The 14008-nt window shown below is 39.2% G+C and overlaps 1 protein-coding gene across 6 annotated transcripts in view; it reads right to left on the minus strand.

The window, feature by feature from the left end:
* The window catches only part of DTL (denticleless E3 ubiquitin protein ligase homolog), a 48571-nt gene that overhangs the window by 9198 nt on the left and 25365 nt on the right, over positions 1 to 14008 (minus strand). For all 6 annotated transcript variants that reach the window (XR_009254507.1, XM_058702111.1, XM_058702110.1 and 3 more), the window contains exons 13-14: positions 11422 to 11557; positions 1168 to 2000 (exon numbers count right to left, since the gene is read on the minus strand). Coding sequence is in view for 5 of the 6 variants with exons in the window: in XM_058702111.1 (XP_058558094.1) it covers positions 1168 to 2000; positions 11422 to 11557 (969 nt within the window). In the remaining variant the exon portion in view is untranslated. The remainder of the gene's footprint in view (positions 1 to 1167; positions 2001 to 11421; positions 11558 to 14008) is intronic.

A 14008-nucleotide genomic window follows, 5' to 3' on the forward strand; every position in this document is an offset into this window, starting at 1 on the left:
ATATTTCTAGTTTATTTTCCCTAAAATTATGGGACAGGCTTCAGGACAGTAGGATGGGGGATATGAACACTTATTAAACTAGAGCTGGCTTGAGGCTCTCCAGCTTTTAGATTGAATTTTAATCATTGTACCACCTTCTTAACACAGAGCAAGAACCACTATGAATCAGAGCAGAAACTTTGTGAACCTACCCCCCCCCACTTGCAAACTGATTACCTGAAGCTTTCTAGTCCCTCTGACCTGTGCCCATACTCACTTGATGCTCATAGCTACTTCTCCCTCCACCATTCCAATAGGTCATTTGCTTTTTAAGGTTCACAAACCTATTTCTAGCAGCAATATGTGTTTTTGAAATTATTTAACTTCAATATTGTGTCAGTCAATGAAAACAGTAGTCCTAAAAAGATAAGTGAAACTAACCTGAATGTTTAAAAAGTATAGATATAGATGAATTGCCAAAAATACTGGTGTGAGCAAGGTGACGGTAAAAAAATGGGGGGAAAATCATAAAAATCTGGAAGGATTCTGCATTTAAATTGCTTTAAGTATCTAAGTTTCACTGTATTTGAAATAATCATAAACCATAATGACCAAACTGGAAATCTATTCATGGATGTTGGTAACGTGCCCATGAATGTCAGTTTTATCTATAAAAAGGGGAGGGAACCTATAAAAACTGGTTGCCAGGGGCTGGCGAAAGGGGAAAAGAAAAAAAAAACAAAAAACGCAGGGGTTGGGTGGGGAGGGAATAATGCCAAACAAAGAAGAGGGAAGATATTTTTGAATTGATATATTAGAGCATGATGAAGGCTTTGAGGAAACAGACACCAGGGCTGAGTGGTATGGACCTTCACGGAAGGGATTTTAATGGGAGTAAATCGGGTTGTTAGATAATGAAATACAGCAACACCTAGTTACATTTGAATTTCAAACAAATAACCTTTTAGTATAAAGAATTTTTAGTATAAATATGTCCCACACAATATTTGTCCTGAATTTTTATGTGCTAAATCTGGCAACCCTAGGTATAAATAGATTTACTGAAAAAAAAAAAAATCCTGACTTCTGAGAAGGGATTTGTGCTTGACCTCCTCAAGTTAGAGAATCTATGTTCTCACTGGCTCCTTTCAAGTTAGGAAATGCATCTTCCCACCACTGCCGACTTACCGGGCCTGGAGAAGTCTTTCCACTCTGTCTCCTAGAATTGGGGGTCTGGGAGGATGGACTTCGGGGAGATGAATTCTCAGCCTTCCGTTTGGCCGCCATGGCCAATAACCAGTTTTTATTCTCCGGGGAGCTATTCTCTTTGCCTACCACCTCAGACCCTTCTCCACAAGATCCCAAAGGAAGAGGTAGTGTTCCGCAGCTTTCTGAAGCATAAGGACTGGCGGGAGAAGGAGGCTCTGAGATACTCATACTAGCTCCTTCAATCTTGCTTGGTTTGGGAGGACCTAGAGAGTCCTTACCAAGGTCTTCCTGGCTACCAGCAAGGCAGCACAGATCCAAATGAAGCTTTTCAACTGGGTCATCAAGCTCAGTCACACAGTTGCAACTCTTCACACACTTCTGTTTCACACTCTCCAGACAACTTGAGTCCAGCCTCCTCTTGACTCGATTTCTGGACTCAGAGCAAGCCACTGCTTGGGATGATTTTAGGCTCACAGGAATGAGGGCTTTTCTTGGAGAAGTGATCTTGGTTTCAGAAGCAGGTGGCGTGATGGGTGGTGAGGAGGATGGTGTTCGGGTCATCCAGTTTCTAATGGACATCTTGAAAGACGAGGGTGGCTTGGGAGAGACCGAGGACACAGAGCCTCTTCTGCTGATGGGAGACCGGGCTTTGGCAGGAGGGGTTTTAATAGAGAAGGTGGGAGTATTTGAAGGAAGAGGGAGGTCTCCTGCACAGCTTGGAGCACAAGCTGCTGATGATGGGGAAGAAATAGATGGACTGCTCTTTACTCTGGGGGCTTTGGCAGGAGTGCTCTGGCTACTTGTCACTGTTACTGAAAAAGAACAGAGGGTCACAAAAATCAGAAGAGAAAGCCATAGAAAATCCCTGAATTCTCACCAAGGAAAATTAGAGCTAACTTACTCATATAGGAATGGATTTCCCAGTGAGTCGATTACATAAATCACTTGATTCTTACCACACCCTTTCAGCATTTTCCTTCCCCTTTCCTAACTGCCAGCCTCCCAACCACTCTGTTGTAAAACATTTACTTGTAATAATCTAGAAAATATAGAAATATTAAAGGGAAAATTTTAAAGCATCCAGGTACACCACTTACAGCATTTTTTCTATACTTGTGCATGTGATATATACGTTATACACCTCAAATTTTTTCTATACAAAAGAGACCATAATGTATATACTATTCGGTAACCTGCTTCTTAGCATATAATGAACCTTCCCCACATTAATATAGATGTACATTATAATTTTTACTAGCTACCAAGTATTCTAAGGTAACAGCAAGACATTTAAGTTGTTAATGATATTTTGTTTTCACAAGTAAAGTTGCCATTACAATTCCTGTATATGCTTTGGAGCAATGTGAGGGCAGGGGGGCACTGCACAGTGGTTCCCAAACATAAGTGCACTGGTCTAAAATTTGGCACGACCATTTACTACTGACTTGAACACAACCCCTTACCTCCTCTGCTTCTGCTTCAGTTTCCATATCTGTGAAATGGAGAGCTTTTAATGCCCACAGGAAATAATCCCATCAATTGCTTGTTAAAGTTATTAGGCCTCACTTGGCTTTCCACCTTAATTTATAAATGGCTACTTTCCGCAAGTCAAAGAATGCCAAAGAACATTTCCAAAACCAAATGCTTGCTCTCGGTAAAGCAAGCCAGTGGACAGAACTCTTCTCTATGTGTCTTGTCCCTTGTTTACAAGCAATGGCAAGCCCTTGAGGAAAATTCTTATAAACTTCATGCTTCTTCCCACTTTGGCCCCGCCATAGACAACTCTGTATTTTCTTACTTTCCTTCTGAGCTTTCTAGATTTCTGAAATAGTGTTCCTGTCTCTAGTAACAAGGAAAGGCCATCAATTATTTCTAAGTCACAAACTCTTTGAATTATAACTCTGATATTTAATTCAGTTTAATTACTGAATTGCATTTATATGCAACTGAATTTAGGATGAGCTGACACAAGACAATCACTAGAATACAGATTCACAAGCACTAATTTCAGTCATTTAGTTACCCTGTATGTTCTACCCTGTGCTTTTTACTCATCAAGCAGTTTTGCCTTGAGACAGAGAAATTCTACAAACTGACTTTTGCCTAAACTTTCCCCATCAACTATACGTTTAGAAATGGCCAAAGTGATACTGCTCTTTCAATTAAGATCATTTTACTGGAAAATCCCATTCTGGAGTAACGTGCTACAGAAGGAGAGTTAGTGACAGGGACTGTCCCTGAAGCATCTGGTGATAGTTCTCATATTCTAGAGCTTGATTAGTCATTATTTCAGGAGGACAGAAACTTTTCATTTGTTTCACTCTTCAGCACAGATCAACAGTCACTGCACAGTCCCTACAGTTATTAGTTCCATGAGAGTGGGCTGAAGGGTAGGGTTAAGGCAGAAAGTCCTAAAATGGCATGGGTCTTAGAACAGGCACATTCTAACACAGGATTAGGGGAGAAGGAAAAGCGGGGCCCTGGGCTAAGCAGGTATCTAAGTTTCTGATACCTGAGTAGCAGACATCTGAAGTGTTTACTAAGGGTCAGAGGGAGATCTGATGTGGTGGAAAGCTGGGGCATTTCTCTTCCTTTAGGATGTTAAATGGAGGAAGGAGTGGACCATGGGGTTTCAAAGAGAAGATTTTATTAACTTTGAAGGTTAACAAAACTCTGCACCAAATTTCAATCTTTTAAAAAAAATAGTAATAAGATTATTAAGATAATAAAATCTCATGGTAAAAAAAATTCAGTTTCAAAGGGAAATTAAGCAAAAAGTAAAAAACCCTCTTTTCAACCTCATTTTACTCGTGTGCATCCCACAATTTTCTAGATGCCTATTACCACACAAAGGTATATCAGATCTTAAAAACCCAACAATGGATTATTACACAAACACACACCACATACACACATTCTGCAATTTCTTCTTTTCTCTAAACAGTGTTTTTTTCTCTATGTCTCTATAAACTTAGACACACTGCATTCTTTTTAACAGCTACACAGTATGTCACTATATGGCCCCTCGATTTAAATATAACATGGCCGGTAATACATCATCTACTGAACCCCCACTGACCCGAAGCACTGTGTGAGATCTGAGGACATGGTATCATAGACTGCATTACTGCCCTAAGGGCCTCCTGCAAGTCAGTTCTTTTGAGGAATTATAGAAAGCTTACTAATAATCAGTCACATTGCAGCTTCTTTCTGTATAAGAGTTTGCCATTTCGCCTCAGCCTACCTTTCCAGTCATATCATGTACTGCTACTTTAGGATCCTGTTACAGGAGACTACTCACTGCTTCCTGAACAAGCTGTGCACTGTCACATCTCTGTCTTTGTTCATGTGGCTTTCTTGCCAAGTCTGCCCCTTCTTGGCCAGGTAAAAATTCTCCTCATGTTTCAGGCTCTGATGACAGCCGTTAACTTCATTGTGAAGATTTCACAAACTTCTTTCCTCCTCTCCCACAGGAAGTAGGCTCCTTTTGTTTATACAGCTAAGAGAAATGTTTACAATGTACTACAGGGCTTTTGTATCTGCCTCCTGGACTAGACTGTGAGCACCTAGAAGGCAGGTGAGGATGATTTACTCATTTTTAGGTCTAGGGCCCCTGTAGTACCCAGCAAAGAATCATTAAACAATGTTTGTGAAATTTCATTACTGCTGAGAGGGATGACAGTGAGGTTCCATGCATCAAAAAACAGACTCTGTAAGCATTCTGCACACTTGCAAGACTATGGCAAGCACATGAGATAGTACAGGTAAGGTTTCCTTCTCTTCAAGATAAGGACAATCATCTTTGTCACTCAATAATGCCTAGACCAGAGGTTCTCAATCCTGGCTGCATACCAGAATTACTTGGAGCTTTGTAAGAATACAGGTAAGCTTTGTAAGAATACTTGGCCCCCACCCCAGACCTACTGAATAATCTCTGGGGACACACAAACTTTTAAAAAGCTCCACAACTGGTTAAGATGCACAGCCAGGGTTGAGAACCATTTGCCTTGACAGTACTGAGATTGCTGGCTGAAACAGTGACACAATAGTAAGCGATAGAGCAGGTGCTGGCTGGGAAAAGTAGGGCAGAGGGAAAAGGCGCTGTGCCTCGGGTTTAAAGCCTTCTAGTTGGTGTGTTAAGAGGGCCAGAAGAGAAGATACGAAGCCCAGGACAACAGTGAAGGATTGGGGTGGCAATTAGAAGCTTGGGAAAGCAGAGGACCATCATTTTCAAACTGGTGGTGTGATTAACAGCAGCCACTCTGTTGCTGGAAGCTGGATTACAGGGCTGAATAGCCAATGTGCCAACCTTTGGCATTCAAGTGGGGTTGATTTTCTTTAGTGCTCTTCAGAGTAACTCTAGCAGCACCCTGAATGGAGAAATCTTGGTTGGGTCTTAACTTGAACTATGCTTTCCTGTGTTGGGTTTTAAAGGAGGCAGTACTGGAGAGTGCTTCCAAGCATGCACTCTAAATGTTATTTATTTTTTAAGAAAAGGAGAGACAGAGTGTGGGTGAGGAAAGGGCAGAGAGAGAGAGGGAGATAAAGAATCTGAAGCAGGCTCCAGGCTCTGAGCTGTCAGCACAGACCAAGCACGCACTCTAAAACCAGACTGCAAGTGTTTGAAGTCTGGTTCTACTACAAACTTCACAGCTGTGTGGGATCTTAGGCGAACCTAACTTCCTTGAGCTTTAGTTTTGGCTGTTTGGGAAACTAAGTAAGATAATCCAAGTGGGTCTTTAGATTGTCTCCTACTCAATAATGGCTGAATGTGGTCGCTATTATTATGGTCCAAACTTGGTCAACATGTATAACTCTTTTTGTGACTTGGCTTCCAAAACCAAGAATAATTAATGATACACTAAAAATAATTAAAAGCAACTTCACTTTTCATTAATACTCTTAAAATGGTTACAGCAATTAACATAGAAATGCCACCTCTGGGAATCTATTTTAATGGGATGAGGGAACCCTAAATTCAGAAAAAAGTTTCACAAAATTTTGGAAACAAAATGTCCAACTACGAGAGAATAGCTAGATAAACTGTGGAACATTTACTCAGTGGACTATTTTAAATATTTTGCTAAAAAGATAACACAGAAAGTGCTTAGAACATCATGTTCAGGGAAGACATCCCCAAGAAATCCAAATGTATTTACAGTATAAACATGATTCTATTAATAAGAATCTCTGTGGAAAAGGAGGAAAATCTCAAAAATAAGTTAAAATGTTAATTAAAATTATTTGTGAGTGGTAGAAACACATGTTTCTTCTCTTTTTTGTTTTCCCAAATTAGTGATAGATAAGTAAATATAAAGACAAGGCAGCTGATAGACATCTATGTTCACGGATCACAAAAGTTAACACATCTTTAAGATGGCAGTATTCCCCAAACTGAACTATAGATTTGATATAATGCCTATCAAAATCTCAGGGAACTATTTTGTAGAAACTGACAAGCTGGTTCTAGCATCTGTATAGAAATACAAGTGACCAAGAATAACCAAAATAATCTTGAAAAAGAAGAAAATTGGGGGACCCAGAGTTTCCAATTTCAAAAACTTGCTACAAAGCTATAGTAATCAAGACAATGTAGTATCAGCCTAAGGATAGACATATACATCAATGGAACAGAATGAGAATCTAGAAATAAATCCTTACATTTATGGTCAATTGATTTTTGGCAAGGGTATGAAAATAATTTAATGGAGTAAAGAATAGTCTCTGTTAAAAATGATACTGAGAGGGGTGCCTGGGTGGCTCAGTCGGTTAAGCGTCCGACTTCAGCTCAGGTCTGATCTCGCGGTCCGTGAGTTCGAGCCCCGCGTCAGGCTCTGGGCTGATGGCTCAGAGCCTGGAGCTTGCTTCTGATTCTGTGTCTCCCTCTCTCTCTGCCCCTCCCCTGTCCATGCTCTGTCTCTCTCTGTCTCAAAAATAAATAAAAAACGTTAAAGAAATTAAAAAAAAAAAAATGATACTGAGAAACCTGGATATCCATGTATAAAAGAATGAATTTAGATCCTTATCTTACATCGTACACAAAAACAAACACAAAATGGACCAGATGGCTTAAAACTAAAAATCTCTTTGTGACCTTGGGTTAAGAAATGGTTTCTTAGATACAACATCAAAAGCACTAATTGACAAAGGATAAAACAGGTAAGTTGGATTTCATCAGAATTAGAAAATTTTGTGTCAAAGGACATCATTAGGGAAGTAAAAAGACAACCTATAGAATAAGAGAATATTTGCAAATCGTTATATGACAAAGGGCTTATATCCAGAGTATATAAAGAACACTTACAACTCAACATTAAAAAGACAAACAGTCCAATTAAAATTTGGGCAAAAGATGTGCAGAGGCATTTCTCCAAAGAAAATATACAAATGGCAAATAATAACACAGGAAAGAATGCTCAATATTGTTAGCCATTAGGGAAATTCAAATCTAAACCACAATGGATACCACTTCACATTCACTAGGAGGGCTGTAATTAATTAGACAATAACAAGTGCTGATAAAGATATAGGGAAATTGGGACCCTCATTTTGGATAATGAAAATACTCTAGAATGAGATTGTGTTGATGACTGCCTAACTCAATATACTAAAGGCCACTGCACTGTACACTTTAAATGGGTGGACTTATGGTAGGTAAATACATCTTGACAAGTCTCTTAAAAAAAAAAGAGCCTCAAGGGGGAAAAAAAGTTCAGGAAGTAAAAAGTAACAGCAGTTTACTATCTAACTCCCTTTTGAATAGAAAAAAACCAAAAACAAAAAGCTAACTCCTGTTCAAACCAAAATTATGATCCTGTATTGGGAAGATAGGGGAATGCGGAGCATGCAGAGGCTTGGTAATGGTGGGGACACAGAGAGCGAAATCCTCATCTCACAAAGTGAGACGTCAGTAGATAAAGTTGAAAACAAAAGAAAACAAAAATCAAAACAAACAGAAATGCACAAATACTATTTAGAGATATAGACACACATATCAAAGAATCAGCTAGAAGATTTGAGAGTGGCTGTCCCTGAGAAAAGGGAACTATGGGGCAGGGCATCTGGGGACTGTTTATCTCGTTCGCTGTTGAAGGACTCGCTGGCTTTTTAAACGTATATAATACTAATAAAAGAAAAATTTTTTTAAAGAGAGGAAACACTAAAAACTAAAAAATAAAGGCATCAAAGGCTTTACTAAAGCAGACCTACAAGTAAAAGACCCTCCCCTGGAATCCAGTTCTGCTTATAGCATCTTTTAAGAGACTAAAGAACTAAGTCATTAGAAAAATGGGCATATATTCGGTCTCATCTTCAATTCCCCATTAGCTTAGGCCTTGATGGTTAACGTAAAATGAATCTTTAAGCTTGAATTTCCAGCTTACTACTATATATCTGTTGATAACATGAGAATCCCCTCTGGCTGGTCCAGTGCTTGGAAGAGTTTTGCTCTTGGTGTACCATCACTCTCTTCAATACTGTCTCTGTCAATTCATGGTTATTACAAAATCCACATACATGGTCTTTCCAATGCCTTGGTTTCTATAGCCTTGTCCTTTAATTCACTCAAGCCACTTACTCCTTGACCTTATTACTACCAATCTGCAAATCCTGTTATCTCAGTTTCAACCACCACCTATATAACAGTTCACTTTAGTGATCAATCTCCAAAATCCCTCATCTCTAGGGGATCCTCAATTCATTTATCTTCCCACTTTGACACTATCCCCTAGTGCCACTATATGCTCACTTCCTTCCTTACCCAGTTTAAACCCTGCAGTCAACCATTACAACCATCCTCTCATATCTACCCTCAACTTCCTTGGCCCTCCTCTCACTTTACACTTGTGGATTTAAACCACACCTCTGGTTAAATGCGACTCTGCACCTATAGTGTATCTGTACCTGGGCAGCAGACAACCATTAGACACTGCTCACTTGGAATTCATGACCACTAGCCTCAAGTTGACCCACTGCCCAACAACCGTATTTCCCTGGTCCACTTTCTCTTCTTTTCTCTGCGTGACTATTTCAGACTCACTTATCTCTCCTCAAATCTCAACCACTTCCTCCCTTACCCTTATTTTCAGTTGATGATCCTGATTCCTATCTTACTAAGAAAATAGAAGCTATCAACTTCCATAGGTTCTGACCTACCTTCACTGTGCCTGTATGTTCCACCTTCTCTCTAATTATTATGGATGAACTATCCACACTCTTAGCAAAGTCCTACCCTTCTACTTGTGAATTCGATACCATCCCTTCACACTTACTTGAGAACACTGCTCTAGTAAATTTCCCTGCATCAAGTTTCTCTCTCTATAGGATCCTTCCAATCACATACAAAATGCTATACTGCTTAAATAAATTTTTTTTTAAACATTTACTTTTGAGAGACAGAGTGCAAGCAAGAGTGGAGGAGAGGGGGAGAGGGGGAGGGACAGAGAGAGAGAGAGAGAGAGAGAGAGAGAAAATGAATCTTAACCAGACTCTTCACTGTCAGCACAGAGCCCAACATGGGGCTTGAACTCACGGAGTGTGAGATCATGACCTGGGCCAAAGTCCGAGGCTTAACTCACCGAGCCACCCAGGTACTCCAAAATGCTACATTCCTATTGAAACAAAACAGAAACAAATGCTGCTTCTTCCTTCAGCCACCACTTTATTTCTCTCCTTTCCTTTCTAGCAAAACTCCTTGATAGAGCCTTCTATACTTGTAGTCTCCAAGTTCTCTTCTCTGATCCTCCTGAACATCCATCAGACCATGACACTCCACCAAAATCGCTCTCATGGAAGTCACCAAATAATCCCCACATTGCCAAATCCAAAGGTCATTTCAGTCCTTGTCTTACGTGGAATGCTAAAAACATTTGACCAAATGGATCCCCCTCTCCATTACTTACTTGGGTCCCAAAATACAGTACTCTCCTGGTTTCTTCTCTAACTTCTCTGGTTGTGTCTGTTTCTTCACCTCTCTAATCTCTAAACATTGGGGTGTTCCAAGGCTCAGACCCCAGACCTATTCTCTACCTTAGCTATAGCTTCCTTGCTCTATGATGATGGACCCCAAATTGATAGCTTTAGCCCCAAACTGCAAAATTAACATCTAACTGCCTCTCTGACCTCTCCATTTGAATGTCTAATAATCATATCAAACAAATACCCAAAAGGAACTTCTGCTATTCCCTCCCAAACCTGTTCCTTCTGCAGTGATTCCTGTTTAGGTCAATGGCAATTCCCTTCTTCTAGTTTTACAAGCCCTAAGCTCTGAAGTCATCCTTAGTAATTCTCCCTTACATCCCACATCTGATTCCACACCATATTCTGTTGGCTCCACCTTGTACATATATCCAGAATTTGAAGACTTCTTACCATATCTTTTGCTACCCCTCTGTCCAAGTCACCATCATGGCTTCCTGGATTATTTCAAAACGACATTAAAATTAGCTTCCAGCTTTTATACTGCTACCTTTATGATTTGTTTTCAACACAGGAGTAAGAATGATCAAGCAAAGTCAGATCATGATACTCGTCTATTTAATACCCTGCAATAGCTTTTTGTCTATCAGAATAAAAGCCAAATTGTAGAAGAACCTCATTTCCCATTACTATTGCCCTCCCTCTCTCCTTAGCTTGCACCAGCCACAGGGGCTATAGCCATATTAGCCCCTTCAAGGAACAAAAAAATATGTCAGGCCTGCTCCTACTTTAGGGCTTTTGCACTTGTCTGCCTGGAATGTTCTTCAAAATGTCCACGTGGCTCACTATTTCACTTCTTTTACTCAAAGGTCATCTAAACATTTAGACCTCCCTGGGCACCTAATTTCCCAGTGTTCTTTTTTTTTTCTCAAGTACTCATGATTTGACACAGTACATATTTTACTTTAACTTGTTTCTATGCCGCTCATACTAATCTGTAAGCTTCGTTTATGTCTTTGGGTTTTTTGATTCTTTTGTTCATTGCTAAATCTCCAGCAACTCAGAACAGTGCCTGGCACATAGTAAATGTTCAATAAAAATTTTGAAAATAAATCCACCACTGGATTCCAGTGCTTCGTATAGATGATAAACATAGTAGTGCTCAGAAAATATGTATTGAAAAGAATGAATGTCAAAAAGATGGTGCTTTCCTTTAAAAATATACCAAGACAAGATGAAATCTAGCTTATCACTCTGTACTGTAGAATGAAACCAATTAAACCATGAACAACTTAGAAAAATGCATGGGATCCTTACCTAGGTCAGCTCTCGCCTCTTTTTTCTTCTGAGATGCCCAACCCACTATGGACAGCTTATCTCCTCCTGATTTCTCCTCTAAGCCTCTATTCAAACGCCAGATTTTCAGTGTATTGTCATCAGAGCAGGTAGCAATCTAGTGAGAACCAGGAAGGGAGTCAAGAAGTTTCAATCAAAGACTTACAACAAAGGAAAAATTTTGTAGATCTTAAGGACTCATAAGGAGAATTATTCTGTCTGACACACCAGGATATAGAAAATGATATCTGAAAAATCATATACTTCCATTCTTTGCTTTCAGGAATCACTCCAGATTTCCAAAGGACTCTCCATAGTTTCTTAATAATTCTGCTGGTATGTCTTTCATTACCAGTCATTTATTACCTGACCTAATGCCCTACTATAAAACCAAGTTCATTTCATTTTTGCCTTAAAAACTTGGGCTAGTCATTATCTTTATAACTTTCTATAGAACTATGACATATATAATACCTTTTTTACTCTCCCTCTTAAGTGATAAACCAGTACATGTCACCATTCAATTTCTACCACTTTCTTCTGAATTATACATGATCTGGCTTACTGCTAAAGTAATGGGATCATTTCCAAGATCGGGCTTAGTTCAGGACTCTAGGAAGCTGTGACAAGTAGAATGAAACCATTCCTTTGAGATTCTTTTTAAATAGGTAAGGGAGCGATCTGGGAAAACAACAAGTTCACTAGGCTGAAAGAAGTTAAAAATAACCTTTGCCCCTTTAAAAATATCTGACCATTCCCGATCTTGGTCCCAGCCTTTTATGGCAGAGAAAGTCCAGCCTGAAGAGCTTGTGGCAAATGGCCACTGGTACCAGAGCTGTTCTCCAGCATTTGTTTATATAATTTCTCTATTTCAGTCACTAAAGAGAGAGAAAAAAAGAACACACGTTCTCTTAAGTCTTGGCCCCCAAGAGACTGGCAGCTTTTTCCTTTCCTTACTGGGAGGCCAAAAGAAGACACACATATTTAACTGCTCAACAAGAAATGCCTGGAATCCCCAGTTACTCTATGGTCTATTAATAAGAGTTATTAGTTCCAGAGCACCTACTGTGCATCTGACAATTTACATTTTTTAACTTGTTTAATACTCACAATGTAAAAAACCTTGAACTCAAATAACCTCATCTGCAGATTAGAATAAAGTTGTTTGCCCAATGTCACCACAATTAAGTGGCAAAGCTAGAACTGAAATATTATGTTTTTCCAATTTCAGAGGCTAGAACCTTTTGTTTTTATACCATACTTACCTTCCTAACTCTAGGCTGGGAGCAAAATTATTTTATTTTACTTTATTTTAATGTTTATTTACTTTTGAGAGACAGAGAGAGACAGAGCATGAGCAGGGGAGGGGAGGAGAGGGAGAGGGAGGCACAGAATCCAAAGCAGGCTCCAGGCTCTGAACTGTCAGCACAGAGCTCGACGTGGGGCTTGAACCCAAGAGCCGTGAGATCATGACCTGAGCCAAAGTCGGACACTCGGACACTTAACCGACTGAGCCACCCAGGTGCCCCTAGGAGCAAAATTATTTAAAAAAAACTTTTAAAAGGGTTGTCACTAGATGAGTATAGGTAAATAGCCCTGTCATTTCCTAGGAGTCTTTCCTGTGCATATACATGAGGACAATATATGGTGGTTGAAAAAAGAGGACATAAATAACTGAAAAATTAAAAAACTATCCCAATTCTACAAAATAGAAACTATGTTAAAAGCAGATATGTCACTGGAAGTTACATGGAATCTCAGAAGGAAAATGTCATTGGGATATAATTACTGGTGATTAAAACGATTAAGTTAAAAAAAAAAAAGGCCTATCACGAGGCTGACCACAGAAATGGTTATATAGGGATACAGAAATAAAAAGAAATCCACAGCAGTACTGGAAAGCTAGCAGAGATGCCTTGAGTAGAGCAGACTATAAAAAGTTTCTGGAAGATAAAAAACAGACGGGAACAAAACCTCAAAACTTCATACGTGAAAGGGGAGATCTCCACAGAAGTGATATTTCTTGTAAATCCCAATAACCCAAAGACCAGGGGAAGTACAGGCCAGGAGAGTGACTGGAACTTGGGCCGCTATTGTATGAAAGCCCTACGTGTACATAAAGATTATGACTATGTTTCTGGTCTTTCTACATTTCAGGATTTTGTTTTTAAGTATTACTGTTAAATTTTTTTTTTTTTAAGTGAGAAATGTCTAAATCATTTTAGAGCTACTTATGTAGTTCTGCCATAGATAACCTAGCACATTAAGACTTCACAGCAAGCATTGTTTAGGCATGTGAACACTAAATTGGATTGTGAAGAACAGTCGAGATGTTACCTTTAATATGTCACATTGATAATATGTAGATAGTTAATAAAACTAGTTTTTTCACCTTAAAATTTTCTTTTTACTTTAGAGTTTCGGATAAAATTTAATGACGTTAAAAACTTAATTCTACGTTTAGGAAAACAATGACTTCCAAGGAATCAAGAAATCCATTCTTATTCTTTAGTGTAAGTTTCTCTACTGGTAGAGAAAAGTAGAATGTGTATGATTAACGCTGACATAG

The sequence above is a fragment of the Neofelis nebulosa genome, chromosome 15, assembly GCF_028018385.1.
Source record: "Neofelis nebulosa isolate mNeoNeb1 chromosome 15, mNeoNeb1.pri, whole genome shotgun sequence".
NCBI classification, from domain to species: Eukaryota; Metazoa; Chordata; class Mammalia; order Carnivora; family Felidae; genus Neofelis; species Neofelis nebulosa.